Here is a 23,243-nt window from a genome sequence, read left to right on the forward strand (position 1 = left end):
AACACACAAACTAAACACACCAACACACAAACTAAACACACACTAACACAAACTAAACACACTAACACTAACTAAACACACTAACACTAACTAAACACACTAACACTAACTAAACACACTAACACTAACTAAACACACTAACTAAACACACTAACACTAACTAAACACACTAACACTAACTAAACACACTAACACTAACTAAACACACACTAACACAAACTAAACACACACTAACACTAACTAAACACACTAACACTAACTAAACACACTAACACTAACTAAACACACTAACACTAACTAAACACACTAACACAAACTAAACATACACACACACTAATAGACTAACACACACAGGGAGCAACTTACAAGCACAGCACCAGAGGGCCTAGTTTGTACTTCAGCCACACAGACTCCAGCATGCGTCTGATCAGCTCCAGCTACACACACACACCAAACACGCACACACACATACCAAACACCCACACACCAAACACACACATCAAACACCCACACACCAAAAACCCACACACACCAAACACACACACACACACACACACACACAGAAAAGAGGTCAGGGATGAATGCTCTGAGAATTTAAACATCTGATTTACTGAAATGTTACATGATAAGACCACTATTAAAACGTTTCACATTCACTTCCTGTTTCCACAGTTTCACACTCTGTAACACTTCCTATTTTCTCTACTGAGCAACAAATGAATAGTAGTCCGTGCCAACACGTAGCAAGAGAAACAGGTGTTACTATGATTTATTTATACACTGCCACTTTCACAACCCGACACACACACACCGCTAGCCGACTAACACACACACACACACCGCTAGCCAACTAACACACACACACACACACCGCTAGCCAACTAACACACTGTGACTGACCAAGCATGACCACTCACATCCTCTTCTCCTCTCTCTCTTACTGCAATAACAGGAAGAAACACTACCACATTTACATCCTGACACACAATCTCACACTCACACACAATCTCACACTCACACACACTTTATGGAAAGGCTTGTGTCTTCCTGATATGGAGTGCACTACTTCCATGTGAGGTTCAGGGTTTTCTTCAGTCAGTGATATCTATGTACGATGTACCGTACAGAGCCACTCTGACGTCATAACTGAGCTGTGAACAGTGGGAAGTAGATCTGTCATCCACAGGAGGAAGTACATGTATTGGAGGATAATGGTTATTGTCATTTCTCAACTACAATCTGTCTGTCTCAGGCCTTTCTTTGTGTAACCGCAAAAACAATGGAAACAGTGTTTGGGTCATGTAGAATAAGAACACACACCAGCTTGGCCACGTAGTTCACCACCAGCACGTCGATCTTCTTCTTCCCCAGACGAGGCAGGTGTCTGTTGAGGTGCTCTCTCAGCTTGTCCACCATCTATAGGAAACACAACACTTCACATTGAAGGTGTCTGTCTGTCTGTCTGTGTGTGTGGTTCCCTTGATGTTCCCCTGTTCCTCTGTGTCCCTGTTTCCCTGCTCCTCTAACAGTGTCCTACATTATTATTATCAGGAAGGAGAGTGGAGCAGGAGCCTACTGGGACTTACATACACACGTAGGTACACACACACAAACTGCAGGTTCACACAAACACACACAATTATAGGTACACACACACACTGCAGGTACACACACACACTGAGGTACACACTGCAGGTACACACACACACACTGTAGGTACATACACACACACTGTAGGTACATACACACACTGCAGGTACATACACACACTGCAGGTACATACACACACTGCAGGTACACACTCCTGGAGCAGGAGAGACCTATCTGACCTGCAGGTGGAATAGCCTGCTGGGAGCAGAGCTGACGAGTCTAAGAATAGTTACCCTGCTGGTTGATGCTGAGAGGACCACAGCTAGACTACCCTAGTGTTTTACAACTGGGGATAGGTAGAATAGTTACCCTGCTGGTTGATGCTGAGAGGACCACAGCTAGACTACCCTAGTGTTTTACAACTGGGGATAGGTAGAATAGTTACCCTGCTGGTTGATGCTGAGAGGACCACAGCTAGACTACCCTAGTGTTTTACAACTGGGGATAGGTAGAATAGTTACCCTGCTGGTTGATGCTGAGAGGACCCCAGCTAGGCTACCCTAGTGTTTTACAACTGGGGATAGGTAGAATAGTTACCCTGCTGGTTGATGCTGAGAGGACCCCAGCTAGACTACCCTAGTGTTTTACAACTGGGGATAGGTAGAATAGTTACCCTGCTGGTTGATGCTGAGAGGACCCCAGCTAGACTACCCTAGTGTTTTACAACTGGGGATAGGTAGAATAGTTACCCTGCTGGTTGATGCTGAGAGGACCACAGCTAGACTACCCTAGTGTTTTACAACTGGGGATAGGTAGAATAGTTACCCTGCTGGTTGATGCTGAGAGGACCACAGCTAGACTACCCTAGTGTTTTACAACTGGGGATAGGTAGAATAGTTACCCTGCTGGTTGATGCTGAGAGGACCACAGCTAGACTACCCTAGTGTTTTACAACTGGAGATAGGTAGAATAGTTACCCTGCTGGTTGATGCTGAGAGGACCCCAGCTAGACTACCCTAGTGTTTTACAACTGGGGATAGGTAGAATAGTTACCCTGCTGGTTGATGCTGAGAGGACCACAGCTAGACTACCCTATTGTTTTACAACTGGAGATAGGTAGAATAGAACCTGCTGAAACACTAACGTCTCTTAAATCTCAGGGACAGCAATTTCAGGATGGAAATAGTTGCTGCTGTAATGCTAAAAACTCCTGGGAATCGACTGCAATGTCAGGATCGAAAAGGGACAACTATTTTTATCATGTGTGTTGTGTGTTGTCAGCTAACTGCTTGCCCTGATGAACCTTGGTCTTGGTAAGCTGGACAAGCCTGCATTCCAACCCAGCACTAAAACAGTGCTGACACTGATCTAAGATCAGTTTAACATTTCCCCCCCTAATGGTTAAGATTGGGATCTGGGGAGGTTAAACTGATCCTAGATCTGTCTGTGCCCGAGGGCACCTTCCACCCAGAGTATCATGGCTGCTGTATCTTGTGACTCACCAGGCCTATGAGCGCCCTCTGCTGGCTATCCTCCTCCTGGAACAACGGAACCACTTTCTGGTCTGCAGAGGAACACCATAACACAGTGGATTTAGACTTTTCATTACATCTCATAGAGTTGGACATAAGGCAAAACAAACAGTCATGAGTCAGGACGAGGAAGAGGATTGCCTAATGATTTAAGAGAGATGAGTAAGTAGGGTTGCACATTTTGGGGAATATTCAGAAGTGGAAACTTTCCGTGGGAATTAACGGGAATATATGGGAATTAACGGGAATATATGGGAATGAATATTAATACCATTTAAATATAGATGTTTTTTGTATTGGATATATTTACCATATCATATGGAGACAGAAACCTTTTACCTTGTCATACGTAGACATAAATCAAATGATTAAATCCTTCCAATAGAAATACAAAAAAATATTTAGTACGAATTGAACTTGAATTAAATGAGTTGACTCTTCAAATGGGATGATTTCACTGAACAACAGAAAGGGAATATTGAATGATCCCCAATGATCCATCGCATCTCCCAAAAATGTTTTCAACATCTGTTAAATGATAGTCTAGAAACTAAAGCTTTGGTTGTCTTCCTCTCAGGTTTCCATGTCTTCTCCCTGGACCTCCTCAATGTCCACCTCTTGAACATCAGACTCTGAGGCCTCATCTTCGCTGTCACTTTCCAACCTTGTTGAGGCTCGTTGTCAGGCTCAAAAGCCTCATATTTGCCCGGGTGGCCACCAATTTTTTGGGGGGTGGGATTTGGAGGATGATGGAGGCAACAGGGGAAAGAGCCTCAGATCCACAAAGTCCCTTCCACCAGGTGGCTGATGAGATATGTTGGCATGACTACCATACTGCATCTCCATCCCAAAGCCCTTGCTTGGAAGTGTACTTCACCAGACTGCCAAGAACCTTGCCCTCATCCAGGCCAAGGTGGCGAGACACGGTATTGATGACACCATAGGCCTTGTTGATCTCTGCACCAGACAGGATGCTCTTGCCAGTATACTTGGGGTCCAACATGTACGCTGCGGCGTGTTTGGGCTTCAGGCAGAAGTCTTCATGCTTTTTGATGTATTTCAGAACTGCAGTTTCCTCTGCTTGGAGCAACAGTGGAGTGGGCAGGGCAGTATGGATTTATTCTCTTACCTCTGCAAGCAGAGTCTGAACATCAGACAGGATGGCATTGTCTCCCTCAATCCGTCCAATGGCTACTGCTATAGGTTTCAGGCTGCTTACCACTCTCTCCCAAAATACATTATCCATGAGGATCCTCTTGATGGGGCTGTCCATATCGGCAGACTGTGATATGGCCATTTCTTGGAGAGACTCCTTCCCCTCCAGGAGACTGCCAAACATGATGACAACACCACCCCAAAGGGTGTTGCTGGGCAGCTTCAATGTGGTTCTCTTATTCTTCTCACAGACCTTCTGTGGTCCAAGGTCATTGATGACTGCCTTCAGCTCATCTACAATGTAGAGACCGGTGTGTCTGTTGTCCCTTGTGTCTGTGCTCTTGTAGAATACTGGTTGAGGGGTGGAGATGATGCAGTTAATTATTCTTGGCCACAAACATTCGACCACCAATCAGAGATGATTGCAATACAGTCTGCTTTCTCTACGATTTGCTTGACCTTCACTTGAACTCTGTTGAACTCTGCATCCAGCAAATTACAGAGGGACATCTCCATGGTCTTTTCACTACAGAGGGACATCTCCATGGTCTTTTCACTACAGAGGGACATCTCCATGGTCTTTTCACTACAGAGGGACATCTCCATGGTATTTTCACTACAGAGGGACATCTCCATGGTCTTTTCACTACAGAGGGACATATCCATGGTCTTTTCATTACATATGGACATCTCCATGGTCTTTTCACTACAGAGGGACATCTCCATGGTCTTTTCACTACAGAGGGACATCTCCATGGTCTTTTCATTACATATGGACATCTCCATGGTCTTTTCATTACAGAGGGACATCTCCATGGTCTTTTCACTACAGAGGGACATCTCCATGGTCTTTTCACTACAGAGGGACATCTCCATGGTCTTTTCACTACAGAGGGACATCTCCATGGTCTTTTCACTACAGAGGGACATCTCCATGGTCTTTTCACTACAGAGGGACATCTCCATGGTCTTTTCATTACATATGGACATCTCCATGGTCTTTTCATTACAGAGGGACATCTCCATGGTCTTTTCACTACAGAGGGACATCTCCATGGTCTTTTCACTACAGAGGGACATCTCCATGGTCTTTTCATTACATATGGACATCTCCATGGTCTTTTCATTACAGAGGGACATCTCCATGGTCTTTTCACTACAGAGGGACATCTCCATGGTCTTTTCATTACAGAGGGACATCTCCATGGTCTTTTCACTACAGAGGGACATCTCCATGGTCTTTTCATTACATATGGACATCTCCATGGTCTTTTCACTACAGAGGGACATCTCCATGGTCTTTTCACTACAGAGGGACATCTCCATGGTCTTTTCATTGCAGAGGGATATCTCCATGGTCTTTTCATTACTGAAGGACATCTCCATGGTCTTTTCATTACAGAGGGACATATCCATGGTCTTCATTACAGAGGGACATATCCATGGTCTTCATTACAGAGGGACATATCCATGGTCTTCATTACAGAGGGACATATCCATGGTCTTCATTACAGAGGGACATCTCCATGGTCTTCATTACAGAGGGACATATCCATGGTCTTTTCACTACAGAGGGACATCTCCATGGTCTTTTCACTACAGAGGGACATCTCCATGGTCTTTTCATTACATATGGACATCTCCATGGTCTTTTCATTACAGAGGGACATCTCCATGGTCTTTTCACTACAGAGGGACATCTCCATGGTCTTTTCACTACAGAGGGACATCTCCATGGTCTTTTCATTACATATGGACATCTCCATGGTCTTTTCATTACAGAGGGACATCTCCATGGTCTTTTCACTACAGAGGGACATCTCCATGGTCTTTTCATTACAGAGGGACATCTCCATGGTCTTTTCACTACAGAGGGACATCTCCATGGTCTTTTCATTACATATGGACATCTCCATGGTCTTTTCACTACAGAGGGACATCTCCATGGTCTTTTCACTACAGAGGGACATCTCCATGGTCTTTTCATTGCAGAGGGATATCTCCATGGTCTTTTCATTACTGAAGGACATCTCCATGGTCTTTTCATTACAGAGGGACATATCCATGGTCTTCATTACAGAGGGACATATCCATGGTCTTCATTACAGAGGGACATATCCATGGTCTTCATTACAGAGGGACATATCCATGGTCTTCATTACAGAGGGACATCTCCATGGTCTTCATTACAGAGGGACATATCCATGGTCTTCATTACAGAGGGACATCTCCATGGTCTTTTCATTACAGAGGGACATCTCCATGGATAAACTGAAACAATACAGTCAGAGAAGATGACAAGGACAATGAAGGGGGGAGAGGAAAAAGTCAACTTTTCTGTGAGTCGGGATATTGGTGTGGAGAATGATGAATGGTGGTCAGTATGGGAGAGAGTGTGTACGGGTGAGAGACAGACAGAGAGACAGAGAGAGAGTGAGACAGAGCAAGAGCGAGAGAGCAGTGTGTGTGACAGAGAGTGAGGTTGTGTGTTGTCCGTGCGTGGCCCATGTGAGGTTGAGGTAGAGCGATGTCCAATCTCGTGGTTGAGCAACATTTGGACTAGGGTCAGGAAGCAGTGAAGGAGAGGAGAAAAAAAGACAGGGAGAAAGAAGGAAAGCAAGTGAGAGAGACGCCCTTCTCCTCCCATTCTTATATAACCATGTGGCATTCTTCCCCTCTTTTCTCTCTCTCTCCCTGAATGATAAATCATCAACAACTGTGGGCTCCGAGAGCGATGTTCTCCAGTGGACTCAAGTATGTGACCCTGAAACTCAAGTTGGGGGATTTCTTTAACTGAAGCAGAAGACATTTCCTATCTGTAGTCAAGGGTAAATGAGCTCACGTTAACTGACCTGCCAGCATCTTAATATACCAGTGTTATTCTAGGTATAATAATCACAATAACAGCTTCATAGCCAAAGGACCAATATCAAGGTCTAGAGAGGCAAGGTTTCTCACAATCCTAGAGACAAGGTTTCTCACAATCCTAGAGACAAGGTTTCTTACAATCCTAGAGACAAGGTTTCTCACAATCCTAGAGAGACAAGGTTTCTCACAATCCTAGAGACAAGGTTTCTCACAATCCTAGAGACAAGGTTTCTCACAATCCTAGAGAGACAAGGTTTCTTACAATCCTAGAGACAAGGTTTCTCACAATCCTAGAGACAAGGTTTCTTACAATCCTAGAGAGACAAGGTTTCTCACAATCCTAGAGACAAGGTTTCTTACAATCCTAGAGACAAGGTTTCTTACAATCCTAGAGAGACAAGGTTTCTCACAATCCTAGAGACAAGGTTTCTTACAATCCTAGAGAGACAAGGTTTCTCACAATCCTAGAGACAAGGTTTCTCACAATCCTAGAGACAAGGTTTCTCACAATCCTAGAGACAAGGTTTCTCACAATCCTAGAGACAAGGTTTCTTACAATCCTAGAGACAAGGTTTCTCACAATCCTAGAGACAAGGTTTCTCACAATCCTAGAGACAAGGTTTCTTACAATCCTAGAGAGACAAGGTTTCTCACAATCCTAGAGACAAGGTTTCTCACAATCCTAGAGAGACAAGGTTTCTCACAATCCTAGAGACAAGGTTTCTTACAATCCTAGAGACAAGGTTTCTTACAATCCTAGAGAGACAAGGTTTCTTACAATCCTAGAGAGACAAGGTTTCTTACAATCCTAGAGACAAGGTTTCTCACAATCCTAGAGACAAGGTTTCTTACAATCCTAGAGACAAGGTTTCTTACAATCCTAGAGACAAGGTTTCTCACAATCCTAGAGAGACAAGGTTTCTCACAATCCTAGAGACAAGGTTTCTCACAATCCTAGAGAGACAAGGTTTCTTACAATCCTAGAGACAAGGTTTCTCACAATCCTAGAGACAAGGTTTCTCACAATCCTAGAGACAAGGTTTCTTACAATCCTAGAGAGACAAGGTTTCTCACAATCCTAGAGACAAGGTTTCTTACAATCCTAGAGACAAGGTTTCTTACAATCCTAGAGAGACAAGGTTTCTCACAATCCTAGAGACAAGGTTTCTTACAATCCTAGAGAGACAAGGTTTCTCACAATCCTAGAGACAAGGTTTCTCACAATCCTAGAGACAAGGTTTCTCACAATCCTAGAGACAAGGTTTCTCACAATCCTAGAGACAAGGTTTCTTACAATCCTAGAGACAAGGTTTCTCACAATCCTAGAGACAAGGTTTCTCACAATCCTAGAGACAAGGTTTCTTACAATGCTAGAGAGACAAGGTTTCTCACAATCCTAGAGACAAGGTTTCTCACAATCCTAGAGAGACACGGTTTCTCACAATCCTAGAGACAAGGTTTCTTACAATCCTAGAGACAAGGTTTCTTACAATCCTAGAGAGACAAGGTTTCTTACAATCCTAGAGAGACAAGGTTTCTTACAATCCTAGAGACAAGGTTTCTCACAATCCTAGAGACAAGGTTTCTTACAATCCTAGAGAGACAAGGTTTCTCACAATCCTAGAGACAAGGTTTCTCACAATCCTAGAGACAAGGTTTATCACAATCCTAGAGACAAGGTTTCTCACAATCCTAGAGACAAGGTTTCTTACAATCCTAGAGACAAGGTTTCTCACAATCCTAGAGACAAGGTTTCTTACAATCCTTCTATTAATGGATAGTGGCTTTTAGAATGTGGCATCTTACCAAGATTCCAGCTGTCCACCATCGACAGAACTCTGAAAATAACAGAGGAAATATCAGATGATATGACTTACTTGACTTTTAAGTGGAAACTGTGTCTGTGTGTATACAGTTTCTCTACGTGTCTGTGTGTATACAGTATCTCTACGTGTCTGTGTGTATACAGTATCTCTACGTGTCTGTGTGTTTGAGTGTTATTATCTATCAGTGTTATTGATCCCTGTGTTAAAATCTATCAGTGTTATTGATCCCTGTGTGTTAATATCTATCAGTGTTATTGATCCCTGTGTGTTAATATCTATCAGTGTTATTGATGCCTGTGTTAATATCTATCAGTGTTATTGATCCCTGTGTTAATATCTATCAGTGTTATTGATCCCTGTGTTAATATCTATCAGTGTTATTGATCTCTGTGTTAATATCTATCAGTGTTATTGATCCCTGTGTTAATATCTATCAGTGTTATTGATCCCTGTGTGTTAATATCTATCAGTGTTATTGATCCCTGTGTGTTAATATCTATCAGTGTTATTGATCCCTGAGTGTTAATATCTATCAGTGTTATTGATCCCTGTGTTAATATCTATCAGTGTTATTGATCCCTGTGTTAATATCTATCAGTGTTATTGATCCCTGTGTTAATATCTATCAGTGTTATTGATCCCTGAGTGTTACTATCTATCAGTGTTATTGATCCCTGTGTTAATATCTATCAATGTCCTTGATCCCTGTGAGTTTGTCTCTCTGTGCTTTCAATAGTCAAGTTCCCCCTGTACCCCACCAACACACTTCCTCCAACACACACAACATTCTGCAACACACAAGAGACCCTTCGCTCTTCGGTTCTCCACCTACTGTTTAGTGTTCTCCTCAATGTGACGTAGATAGTTAGAAGCCTTCTTGTTCTTTGACTTCTGAAACAGACAGAGGGAGGAACATGTTCTCTGACTTCTGAAACAGACAGAGGGAGGAACATGGTCTCTGACTTCTGGAACAGACAGAGTGAAGAACGTTCTCTAACTTCCTCTTATGAAGGTATACTGTACTACATTTTACATGTCCATATTAGTCATTTAGCACATACAAGAGCAATTAGGGTTCATTGCCTTGCTCAAGGGAACATCAACAGATTCGTCTCAGGGATTCGAGACAGCGACCTTTCGGTTACTGACCCAACGCTCTTAAACTCTAGGCTACTTGTTGAAGTGGTTCTATAAGAGAATATGTCAGGAATTGGAAATGATGAATGTTTTCATACTGTCCTACTGCTAGCTGCAGTGTAAAGCTCGGGATCAGAGAGAGAGACCATGGTACCATACTGTCCTACTGCTAGCTGCAGTGTAAAGCTTGGGATCAGAGAGAGAGACCATGGTACCATACTGTCCTACTGCTAGCTGCAGTGTAAAGCTTGGGATCAGAGAGAGAGACCATGGTTCCATACTGTCCTACTGCTAGCTGCAGTGTAAGGCTTAGGATCAGAGAGAGAGACCATGGTTCCATACTGTCCTACTGCAGTGTAAAGCTTGGGATCAGAGAGAGACCATGGTTCCATACTGTCCTACTGCAGTGTAAAGCTTGGGATCAGAGAGAGAGACCATGGTTCCATACTGTCCTACTGCAGTGTAAAGCTTGGGATCAGAGAGAGAGACCATGGTTCCATACTGTCCTACTGCAGTGTAAAGCTTGGGATCAGAGAGAGAGACCATGGTTCCATACTGTCCTACTGCAGTGTAAAGCTTGGGATCAGAGAGAGAGACCATGGTTCCATACTGTCCTACTGCTAGCTGCAGTGTAAAGCTTGGGATCAGAGAGAGAGACCATGGTTCCTGTGGTGCACTGAGCTCCCAGAGATAATCTATATTCCAGTCTCTGTGTGTGAACTCACCAGGGTAGCTAGCAGCGTGGTCCAGTCTGGCAGACTGTGAGAGGTTCTGGATCTGCAGTTTGATCCTCTAATGTGTGTGAACTCACCCGGGTAGCTAGCAGCGTGGTCCAGTCTGGCAGACTGTGAGAGGTTCTGGATCTGCAGTTTGATCCTCTACTATGTGTGAACTCACCAATGCTGCTACATATTTCCAGGTCTGAACAGAACTAACCAGGGTAGCTAGCAGCTTGGTCCAGTCTGGCAGGTTCTGAGATGCTCTGTATCGTGGGTTTGGAACCGCCTCAAAGTACTTCATCTTTTCTGTGCTCCACTGCAGCTCTTCCCAATAACCCTGGAGACTCCTGGCCTGCAGCCAAACATCACCAAAAATCTAGTCAACACCAGATGTTTACTACGTTTACAGGTTGTACTAAATCAGTCCATTTGTTACGGTCATCTTGAGACCTCCTTGGAAACTACATGATTTATGGTAACGGGGTTCATACCACATCACATTAAATGAAATGCACTTGATTGTAACAAATGGTTCGTGTTTTGCCTTTAATTAAAGACGGCCTCCATCTACAGAATAATCACTGGGTATTTCAGTGTAAATAGCCCAGTTTATATAATATTATTACGTCCTTACTTTCAACACAACTCTTCTTCGTTTAATTCATTAGATATGCATTCTTTATCTGTTACTGAGCACTGGATCTGCTTCCCACTCCTGTCTGCCCCCTAGTGTCTAACCTGAAAATAAATCACTAAATTTAACACACGTGACTGATCAGGTAGTTGAATAGCTGGAGTGGGTGAAAGACATCTAACCTTTCCTTTGAACACTGGTTCAGCATGGAGCTCTGTGGTGCAGGTGACATCGGGGACCTGGTCTAGAGCCTCAGGTACCTTCTTCTTCTCAAACACAGAGGAGTAGGGTAGGACTTCATCCAGACTGAGACACTTCTTATAGATGATCCTGTACAGTGACGCTGTCGTTGAAGGGAGACCATGATTCTTCCATTAAAACACCACAAAAATAGATTTTAAAAACGATGATAAGTCTTGTTCCACTTACCCAGAATAAATTCCTGAATTTGATCGAAGGTGTCGAACGGCATGACATTGTCACAGATCCAATCTATGATCTGCAGAGAAAACACGTGAAGTAACAGCAGTGCTATGTAACAACATCGTGGTATTGTTACTATAGTAACTCCAGTGTTAACACACATGCATGAAGCCATGTTACGTAAAGGGTTTCCACAGAGTGGATGAAACCACAGCAGCCTCGTCCTCCTGGACCTCTAAGACGGGTTACCTCTCTGACTGTGTTGTCATGGCCACAGAGACACCGTTTAGAACAAGTACTGCAGATGGAGATTACAAGTGCAGCACTTTCTCTATTATAAACAACCTGACTCATGGTCAGCACCCAGTCCTGAACTTCTCCCTCCAAAACATCTCTCTCTCACTCTCTCACACACTCTTCAAAGGGGGAGACACTCTAGACCCAAACTGCTATAGACCTATATCTATCCTACCCTGTACTGTGCAGTCGTATTCATCGACCTGGCCAAGGCTTTTAACTCTGTCAATCACCCCATTCTTATCGGCAGAGTCAGCAGCCTTGGTTTCTCAAATGATTGCCTCGCCTGGTTCACCAACTACTTCTCTGATAGAGTTCAGTGTGTCAAATCGGAGGGCCTGTTGTCCGGACCTCTGGCAGTCTCTATGGGGGTGCCACAGGGTTAAATTCTCAGGCCGACTCTCTTCTCTGTATACATCAATGATGTCACACTTGCTGCTGGTGATTCTCTGATCCACCTCTACGCAGACGACACCATTCTGTCTCTGCTAGGTAAAGCACCACCTTATCTCAGCTCACTGGTCACCATAGCAGCACCCACCCGTAGCACGCGCTGCAGCAGGTATAATTCACTGGTCACCCCCAAAGCCAATTCTTCCTTTGGCCGCCTCTCCTTCCAGTTCTCTGCTGCCAATGACTGGAACGAACTGCAAAAAAATCACTGAAGCTGGAGACTCATATCTCCCTCACTAACTTTACACTCCAGCTGTCAGAGCAGCTCACAGATCACTGCACCTGTACATAGTGCACCTGTACATAGCCCATCTGTAAATAGCCCATCCAACTACCTCATCCCCATACTGTTATTTTTTATTTAGCTCCTTTGAACCCCAGTATCTCTACTTGCACATTCATATTCTGCACATCTATCACTCCAGTGTTTAATTGCTATAATGTAATTACTTCACCACCATGGCCTGTTTATCCCTTATCTTACCTCATTTGTACACACTGTATATAGACTTTTTCTCTATTGTGTTATTGACTGAACGTTTGTTTATTCCATGTGTAACTCTGTGTTGTTTGTGTCACACTGCTTTGCTTTATCTTGGCCAGGTCGCAGTTGAATATGAGAACTTGTTCTCAACTAGCCTACCTGGTTAAATAAAGGTTAAATATATATATTTTAAACACACTGTGTCTCTCTTGCTCTCTCTCTCTCTCTGAACAAAGTGTTCTCGTGGGTTTTGCTTGCATCTCCTACCTTCAGTTCTAGTGCAGCGTTGGGTCCCATGTAGAGCAGCAGACAGTGCAGGGCAGCCAGGCGTTGAGCGTCAGGTCTCCTGTGGCTACAGCACAGAGCATACAGACATCATGACTACGACATAAACAGAGGAGTGTACCATCACTATAATACTCAATGCTGCAGTACCTTCTACATGCAGTAAGCATGAAATACACACTCAAGACCATTTTCCATTCAACAATGGATTGAGCTATATTGTATTCTATGTTATTCTATGTTATTCTATTCCATTCTATTCCATTCTATTCTATTCCATTCTATTCTATTCCATTCCATTCCATTCTATTCTAGTCCATTCTATTCCATTCTATTCCATTCCATTCTATTCTAGTCCATTCTATTCCATTCTATTCCATTATATTCTAGTCCATTCTACCTGCAGTGCAGTAGGTCCATTAGGAAGGAGGGGTTGAGGTCTACAGTGTACATCCTGCCTGTGTTCAGATCCAGCAGAGAGGACTCGGGTAGAGACAACACCACACTGTCTGATCCCAACACACCCAGCTCTGCATCAACACCTGTAACACAGTTATACTGAGGCCATCATCAACACAGTTATACTGAGGCCATCATCAACACCTGTAACACAGTTATACTGGGGCCATCATCAACACCTGTAACACAGTTACACTGGGGCCATCATCAACACAGTTATACTGGGGCCATCATCAACACAGTTACACTGGGGCCATCATCAACATAGTTACACTGGGGCCATCATCAACACAGTTACACTGGGGCCATCATCAACACAGTTATACTGGGGCCATCATCAACACAGTTACACTGGGGTCATCATCAACACCTGTAACACAGTTACACTGGGGCCATCATCAACACAGTTATACTGGGGCCATCATCAACACAGTTACACTGGGGCCATCATCAACACAGTTATACTGGGGCCATCATCAACACAGTTACACTGGGGCCATCATCAACACAGTTACACTGGGGCCATCAACACCTGTAACACAGTTATACTGGGGCCATCATCAACACAGTTATACTGAGGCCATCATCAACACCTGTAACACAGTTACACTGGGGCCATCATCAACACCTGTAACACAGTTATACTGGGGCCATCATCAACACAGTTATACTGGGGCCATCATCAACACCTGTAACACAGTTATACTGGGGCAATCATCAAGACCTGTAACACAGTTACACTGGGGCCATCATCAACACCTGTAACACAGTTATACTGGGGCCATCATCAACACCTGTAACACAGTTATACTGGGGCCATCATCAACACCTGTAACACAGTTACACTGGGGCCATCATCAACACAGTTACACTGGGGCCATCATCAACACAGTTACACTGGGGCCATCATCAACACAGTTACACTGGGGCCATCATCAACACAGTTACACTGGGGCCATCATCAACACAGTTATACTGAGGCCATCATCAACACCTGTAACACAGTTATACTGGGGCCATCATCAACACCTGTAACACAGTTATACTGGGGCCATCATCAACACCTGTAACACAGTTATACTGGGGCCATCATCAACACCTGTAACACAGTTATACTGGGGCCATCATCAACACCTGTAACACAGTTATACTGGGGCCATCATCAACACAGTTACACTGGGGCCATCATCAACACCTGTAACACAGTTATACTGGGGCCATCATCAACACCTGTAACACAGTTACACTGGGGCCATCATCAACACCTGTAACACAGTTATACTGGGGCCATCATCAACACAGTTATACTGGGGCCATCATCAACACATGTAACACAGTTATACTGGGGCCATCATCAACACCTGTAACACAGTTACACTGGGGCCATCATCAACACCTGTAACACAGTTATACTGGGGCCATCATCAACACAGTTACACTGGGGCCATCATCAACACCTGTAACACAGTTATACTGGGGCCATCATCAACACAGTTACACTGGGGCCATCATCAACACAGTTACACTGGGGCCATCATCAACACAGTTACACTGGGGCCATCATCAACACCTGTAACACAGTTACACTGGGGCCATCATCAACACAGTTACACTGGGGCCATCATCAACACAGTTACACTGGGGCCATCATCAACACCTGTAACACAGTTATACTGGGGCCATCATCAACACAGTTACACTGGGGCCATCATCAACACAGTTACACTGGGGCCATCATCAACACCTGTAACACAGTTATACTGGGGCCATCATCAACACAGTTATACTGGGGCCATCATCAACACCTGTAACACAGTTATACTGGGGCAATCATCAAGACCTGTAACACAGTTACACTGGGGCCATCATCAACACCTGTAACACAGTTATACTGGGGCCATCATCAACACCTGTAACACAGTTATACTGGGGCCATCATCAACACCTGTAACACAGTTACACTGGGGCCATCATCAACACAGTTACACTGGGGCCATCATCAACACAGTTACACTGGGGCCATCATCAACACAGTTACACTGGGGCCATCATCAACACAGTTACACTGGGGCCATCATCAACACAGTTACACTGGGGCCATCATCAACACAGTTATACTGAGGCCATCATCAACACCTGTAACACAGTTATACTGGGGCCATCATCAACACCTGTAACACAGTTATACTGGGGCCATCATCAACACCTGTAACACAGTTATACTGGGGCCATCATCAACACCTGTAACACAGTTATACTGGGGCCATCATCAACACCTGTAACACAGTTATACTGGGGCCATCATCAACACAGTTACACTGGGGCCATCATCAACACCTGTAACACAGTTATACTGGGGCCATCATCAACACCTGTAACACAGTTACACTGGGGCCATCATCAACACCTGTAACACAGTTATACTGGGGCCATCATCAACACAGTTATACTGGGGCCATCATCAACACATGTAACACAGTTATACTGGGGCCATCATCAACACCTGTAACACAGTTACACTGGGGCCATCATCAACACCTGTAACACAGTTATACTGGGGCCATCATCAACACAGTTACACTGGGCCATCATCAACACCTGTAACACAGTTATACTGGGGCCATCATCAACACAGTTACACTGGGGCCATCATCAACACAGTTACACTGGGGCCATCATCAACACAGTTACACTGGGGCCATCATCAACACCTGTAACACAGTTACACTGGGGCCATCATCAACACAGTTACACTGGGGCCATCATCAACACAGTTACACTGGGGCCATCATCAACACCTGTAACACAGTTATACTGGGGCCATCATCAACACAGTTACACTGGGGCCATCATCAACACAGTTACACTGGGGCCATCATCAACACCTGTAACACAGTTATACTGGGGCCATCATCAACACAGTTACACTGGGGCCATCATCAACACAGTTACACTGGGGCCATCATCAACACCTGTAACACAGTTACACTGAGGCCATCATCAACACCTGTAACACAGTTATACTGGGGCCATCATCAACACAGTTATACTGGGGCCATCATCAACACCTGTAACAGTTACACTGGGGCCATCATCAACACAGTTATACTGGGGCCATCATCAACACCTGTAACAGTTACACTGAGGCCATCATCACCACCTGTAACAGTTACACTGAGGCCATCATCAACACCTGTAACAGTTACACTGAGGCCAGTTTAACAAACACACACTTGGGCTGCATCTGAAATGACTCCCTATTCCTCATATAGTCCACTTCTGTCGGTAACCAGGGTCGTGTTCATAGACACGTAACGGAGTGAAACACAGAGGTGTCTCAACCGTTTAAAAAAAAAAACTATATTTCCTTTTCCATTGCAAAACAATTGGCTACGGTGTGTCCTGATGAACATGCCCCAGGTCTAGCCTTACCTGAGAGGAAGAGACTGTGGCAGAGCAGCTCCTGTTGCCTGGTGTTGATGCAGTGCAGGAAGTGACCAGACAGGTAGACTACCACATAGTAACCTGGGCAGAGAACAGCAGGCTAGTCTACATTTATTCATCAGCTATCTTGGACAAGCCTCAAATGTTTTTGGTTGGTTTATTTGTTTGTTCTCTTATGTAAATGTCTACTGTACAATAACAATAAACATCTTATCACAAATAACTCCTAAAACCACTTCCTCAGTCCCAAGTAGAAGTAGCACTATCAGGGGCTGTGATAGGATGGATGGGCTGTGTGGGAGTGTTCCAGTAGGTTCTGAAGGGGTTGTGATAGGATGGATGGGCTGTGTGAGAGTGTTCCAGTAGGTTCTGAAGGGGTTGTGATAGGATAGATGGGCTGTGTGGGAGTGTTCCAGTAGGTTCTGAAGGGGTTGTGATAGGATAGATGGGCTGTGTGGGAGTGTTCTAGCAGGTTCTGAAGGGGTTGTGATAGGATGGATGGGCTGTGTGAGAGTGTTCCAGTAGGTTCTGAAGGGGTTGTGATAGGATAGATGGGCTGTGTGGGAGTGTTCTAGCAGGTTCTGAAGGGGTTGTGATAGGATGGATGGGCTGTGTGAGAGTGTTCCAGTAGGTTCTGAAGGGGTTGTGATAGGATGGATGGGCTGTGTGAGAGTGTTCCAGTAGGTTCTGAAGGGGCTGTGATAGGATGGATGGGCTGTGTGAGAGTGTTCCAGTAGGTTCTGAAGGGGTTGTGATAGGATGGATGGGCTGTGTGGGAGTGTTCCAGTAGGTTCTGAAGGGGTTGTGATAGGATGGATGGGCTGTGTGAGAGTGTTCCAGTAGGTTCTGAAGGAGCTGTGATAGGATGGATGGGCTGTGTGAGAGTGTTCCAGTAGGTTCTGAAGGGGTTGTGATAGGATGGACAGATCTGAGACAGATGAGTTGACTGACCTATAGGGATGAAGAGAGGGAGGAGATCTGTACTACATGGACTAGGGGTGCCATCCAGAGCCACTGAGAACGTTTTACTGCAGCCTGTAGAGGGCAGAGAGGCTCTGGTAGATTACAATGTACAACTTGAAACTTAGAAGAACTTAGGATTTTCCCTGACGGAACTTAATTAGTCATTTGTGAATAATGTATGGAACTAATGCAACATGGTAAGACGTATAATACTGAACCTCTGTGCACCAGAACTATGGTGTATGTGATCTCCTGGTTGACACAAGCAGGCTGGCTGTAACACACACACATACTCCCTGCAATCAACAGTAAGGAGCAGGTATTAAAACAACAAATTAATACAAAGAAGAAGAAGAAGCAGAAGCAGAAGAAGAAGCAGAACCAGAACCAGAAGAAGAAGCAGAACCAGAACCAGAAGAAATAGAAGCAGAAGAAGAAGCAGAACCAGAAGAAGCAGAACCAGAAGAATAACCAGAACAAGCAGAACCAGAAGAAGCAGAATAAGACGAAGCAGAACCAGAAGAAGCAGAACCAGAAGAAGAAGAAGGAGAACCAGAAGAAGCAGACCAGAAGAAGCAGAACCAGAAGAAGAAGCAGAACCAGAATAAGCAGAACCAGAAGAACCAGAAGAAGCAGAACCAGAAGAAGAAGAACCAGAAGAAGCAGAACCAGAAGAACCAGAAGAAGCAGAACCAGAACCAGAAGAAGCAGAACCAGAAGCAAAAGAAGAAGCAGCACCAGAAGCAGAACCAGAAGAAGAAGCAGAAGGATAGCATTTTAACAATGTGGTATTGATTGGGGTCTTATTAAAAGCAACAGTGTTTTATTGGTTGAATCTTGAATGTCATTTTGAATAAGTAGCACAGTGAAGTGATTATGATCGTGGCCCCGGGCCGTCGTCAACCATCTTTAGATTTGATAGGCCTTTCAAAGAAACACTCATTATTTTTACGATTGGGAAGCCTGCAGCATTTCCAATTGTGCAGCTTGACTAATGCAATCTTGAGAATTGAGAAGTTGTATTAAATCTGGGCTCTGTGAAGGGAGTGTGATTGTGCTGGTGGTGGACTGAACTGTCCATTGATCAAGGAGTGACACAGTTCATCTAGATCACAGTAGCTACAGCACTTACCCTCTGTTTCCATTCACGTCCCATGTCAAACAAAAAGTAACGACAAACTCAATGAAAGAGGAATGTTCTCCGAGCATAGAACATTATCAACACAGTTCAGTACGGAGGTCAATCAGTTTATGTTCAACCAAAACCTGCCTGTGATATTGGTGATCACCACCATCCTCATCTCCTCCCGTTCCTGCTGCGTCTCTTGGTGATGGTCAAAGCCCAGGTTAACAAACCTAGGAGGTCAAACACACAAGGTGTTATCCATACAGCATGACGAGAAATGTCTGAATATTGATGAACTGTTTTCAGGAAATACACAGTTTAGCTGAAAAGTTATCTTATTTCATTTCACTTTTCATTCTGACCTCATACAGCTGAAAGGGTTAGAGGGCACCTCCAGTACGAGCTCAAACTGTCAGAAAGAGGAAGCGTTAAGTAGCCTGACCTGAAATCAAACACTACCCATGAAGTGTTCCTGATTGAATGATTTCTGCTGCTAAGTCTCACCAAGGTCTCACAGTTGTGGTCATGGCCGAATTGAACACATTTCAGCACAGCTTTTTCCTGACAGAGAAAGAAGGGAGGTCGTTATTGCGTTATCAGGAGGAATTTCTGCATTCTTCTTCACAATTCAAAAGAAACAGAGCATGTTAGTTTAAGGTGTTGTTGCCCAGGTCAGAGCCTACAGTGTGTTACCTACAGTACCAGTCAAAAGTCTGGACACACCTACTCATTCAAGGGTCTTTCTTTATTTTTATTATTTTCTACGTTGTAGAATAATAGTGAAGACATCAAAACTATGAAATAACACATTTGGAATCATGTAGTAACCAAATAAGTGTTAAACAAATCCAAATATATTTTATATTTGAGATTCTTTCAAGTAGCCACCCTACTTTGGTTTGTGCTTAGTGGGGACTATCATTTGTTTTTCAACAGGACAATGACCCAACACACCTCCAGGCTGGGTAAGTGCTATTTGACCAAGGAGAGTGATGAAGTGCTGCATCAAGATGACCTGGCTCTCCACAATCACCCGACCTCAACCCAATTGAGATGGTTTGGGATGAGTTGGACCGCAGAGTGAAGGAAAAGCAGCCAACAAGTGCTCAACATATGTTGGAACTCCTTCAAGACGGTTGTAAAAGCATTCCAGGTGAAGCTGGTTGAGAGAATGCTAGTAGTGCAAAGCTGTCATCAAGGCAAAGGCTGGCTACTTTGAAGAATCTCAAATATAAAATATATTTAGATTTGTTTAACACTTTTTTGGTTACTACATGATTCCATATGTGTTATTTGATAGTGTTGATGTCTTCACTATTATTCTACAATGTAGAAAATAGTACAAATAAAGAAAAACCCTTGAATGAGTAGGTGTGTCCAAACTTTTGACTGGTACTGTATATATGGTATGTTACCCTGTGTGTGAGGTAGAAGAGTCTCTGTGTCTGGCTGTCCCACTGGACCCAGCTGAACTCCTCTGCCACCCTGTCTTTGGCCAGGCACTCTGGGCTCAACATCACCTGTTAGAACACCAGTCAACAGGAAGTGATGTCACTACGGAACAGTTGTATTCAATTCCAGCTCTCTATAGTCTGTGACAGTGTTTCTTACCACTCTGTAACCCTCTTGTCTGACCAGCATCACATGGAGCTGCTCCACATCTGAAAGGTCAAAGGTCAAAGTTCAAAGCCTAAACCCTGAAAGGCCCAGTGGCCCTACCCTTCCAAAAACAGAGAACAGTGTCATCTAATGTCTTTGTACCATCACAGTTAAAAGCTGTGACCCTCAGAGATTTGACACCACTTCACCTCCCAGATACTCACAGCCATCTTCTGCTACCAGCAGCAGGTGACTCTCCAGCACGGAGTCCCTCTCTGTGTCTGGATGGAGGAACTGTATGAAACCAAAGATGACTGGTTAACATTCTTCGTAGTAGAACCAGGTTATAGCACATTGTTACATCCATGTAATAACAACCGAGGGGAAGCTTACTGTAATAGGTGTAACTGATAAGAGTACAGTAGAGTCCAAGTACAAAACAATAGAGCTCTATACCTGAACTCTGACCCGGCAGTCGACAGCCTTCAGGACCTTAGTGTTGTTAATGGGATGGATCTCAATGAGGAGGGTCAGACATTGTGAAACTAGGAGTAGACCATTGAAAGGTGTTATATATGGTAATGATTAAGTTCACTGACCTGAAACAGCAGAAAAGTGCTTCAGTGCCTGTGCTGCCCTTGTGATCACTGCTGCTCATTCCAACACACACAGGTGACCGGTATAGTGCGGCCTACAGCCAATAGTTGTGTACAGTTTGAACCTGTCGTGTAGACTACACTTGAAACACTTAAAAACCTGTGGTGCATGTGTGGATAGATACTTCATAACATCCTGAATGTTACCCATCTGACTATTAGAGTTGTAGTGAATACAGCCACGGGTCTGTCTCCCTAAAGGCTCAGAGAGAACCAGAGGGAAACAGAGAGCTAGTTATCAGCAGGATATAGCTTACCACTTCCCTCTTCATAACATCCTGAATGTTACCCATCTATTAGAGTTGTAGTGAATACAGCCACGGGTCTGTCTCCCTAAAGGCTCAGAGAGAACCAGGATATAGCTTACCACTTCCCTCTTCATAACATCCTGAATGTTACCCATCTGACTATTAGAGTTGTAGTGAATACAGCCACGGGTCTGTCTCCCTAAAGGCTCAGAGAGAACCAGGATATAGCTTACCACTTCCCTCTTCATAACATCCTGTAGATTTACATGGTTTTCTGTCCAGTTGCATTTCTCTAATCTTCAGCTTCTGTGTTTGTTTGTATCAGAGTTGGGAGGTGTGTGTGTCAGTGTGTGTGTGTGTGTGTGTGTGTATGTGGGGCAGGGGGGTGGGGGGGGGGGTCGAGCCAAGGGGAGACAGGTACCTGGTCTGAGGCGCTCCTCTGTTCTTGTCCTCTGTGCCAAACTGACCGCTAAAAATGAGATTAAAAGACAAGTATGTGAGGTGATGTGGGTTCAGTGACGTGACTTCAATACAATGGCTCTTGGCTGTCGGCTCAGTCACAAGACATTGTTCCTCTCTCGTGATGATAAGATTCTCCCACGGGGTGATCACAATCTTGGACTGGAAATGTCAGTAGACTGTATGTAGGAAAACCTGTATCTAGTCTAACACTGACACACTAGGGGAGGAGACACTGGCTCAACACTTTAGTGAGGATCCTTGTTTCACTGTCTGTGTGTCTTTGTACTACGCATGTGTGTCACATAGAATTAGAATACCATGGATTCTAGAGTTTTATCTGTTCTACACCATAGAATACCATGGATTCTAGAGTTATCTGTTCTACACCATAGAATTAGAATACCATGGATTCTAGAGTTGTATCTGTTCTACACCATATAATTAGAATACCATGGATTCTAGAGTTTTATCTGTTCTACACCATAGAATTAGAATACCATGGATTCTAGAGTTGTATCTGTTCTACACCATAGAATTAGAATACCATGGATTCTAGAGTTATCTGTTCTACAACATAGAATTAGAATACCATGGATTCTAGAGTTGTATCTGTTCTACACCATAGAATTAGAATACCATGGATTCTAGAGTTTTATCTGTTCTACACCATAGAATTAGAATACCATGGATTCTAGAGTTTTATCTGTTCTACACCATAGAATTAGAATAACATGGATTCTAGAGTTTTATCTGTTCTACACCATAGAATTAGAATACCATGGATTCTAGAGTTTTATCTGTTCTACACCATAGAATTCAATAGAACAATTAAAGTATCTCTATGTTCTACACATTCTATTTCTAAGTCCATGAACAGGTCCTT

General features: G+C 43.9%; 1 protein-coding gene across 3 annotated transcripts in view; it reads right to left on the bottom strand.

Annotated features, from left to right (window-relative positions):
• LOC110531910 (gamma-secretase-activating protein) overlaps positions 1-23,243 on the bottom strand; it is a 32,725-nt gene that overhangs the window by 7,621 nt on the left and 1,861 nt on the right. The window contains exons 5-25 of one of the 3 annotated variants that reach the window (XM_036945277.1): positions 22,320-22,367; positions 21,451-21,539; positions 21,219-21,288; positions 21,007-21,056; positions 20,811-20,915; positions 19,900-19,956; positions 19,758-19,804; positions 19,540-19,625; positions 18,488-18,565; positions 18,258-18,341; positions 17,295-17,387; positions 13,804-13,945; positions 13,386-13,470; positions 11,891-11,960; positions 11,644-11,804; positions 11,045-11,179; positions 9,804-9,862; positions 8,952-8,983; positions 3,093-3,154; positions 1,321-1,416; positions 367-437 (exon numbers count right to left, since the gene is read on the bottom strand). In XM_036945277.1, coding sequence (XP_036801172.1) covers positions 367-437; positions 1,321-1,416; positions 3,093-3,154; positions 8,952-8,983; positions 9,804-9,862; positions 11,045-11,179; positions 11,644-11,804; positions 11,891-11,960; positions 13,386-13,470; positions 13,804-13,945; positions 17,295-17,387; positions 18,258-18,341; positions 18,488-18,565; positions 19,540-19,625; positions 19,758-19,804; positions 19,900-19,956; positions 20,811-20,915; positions 21,007-21,056; positions 21,219-21,288; positions 21,451-21,539; positions 22,320-22,367 — 1,720 coding nt within the window. Of the gene's footprint in view, positions 1-366; positions 438-1,320; positions 1,417-3,092; positions 3,155-4,983; positions 6,837-8,951; positions 8,984-9,803; positions 9,863-11,044; positions 11,180-11,643; positions 11,805-11,890; positions 11,961-13,385; positions 13,471-13,803; positions 13,946-17,294; positions 17,388-18,257; positions 18,342-18,487; positions 18,566-19,539; positions 19,626-19,757; positions 19,805-19,837; positions 19,957-20,810; positions 20,916-21,006; positions 21,057-21,218; positions 21,289-21,450; positions 21,540-22,319; positions 22,368-23,243 lie in introns of those variants that run through there. The other 2 variants (XM_036945276.1, XM_036945279.1) reach the window with 2 other exon arrangements.

This window comes from Oncorhynchus mykiss, chromosome 15 (assembly GCF_013265735.2).
Source record: "Oncorhynchus mykiss isolate Arlee chromosome 15, USDA_OmykA_1.1, whole genome shotgun sequence".
Classification (NCBI taxonomy): domain Eukaryota; kingdom Metazoa; phylum Chordata; class Actinopteri; order Salmoniformes; family Salmonidae; genus Oncorhynchus; species Oncorhynchus mykiss.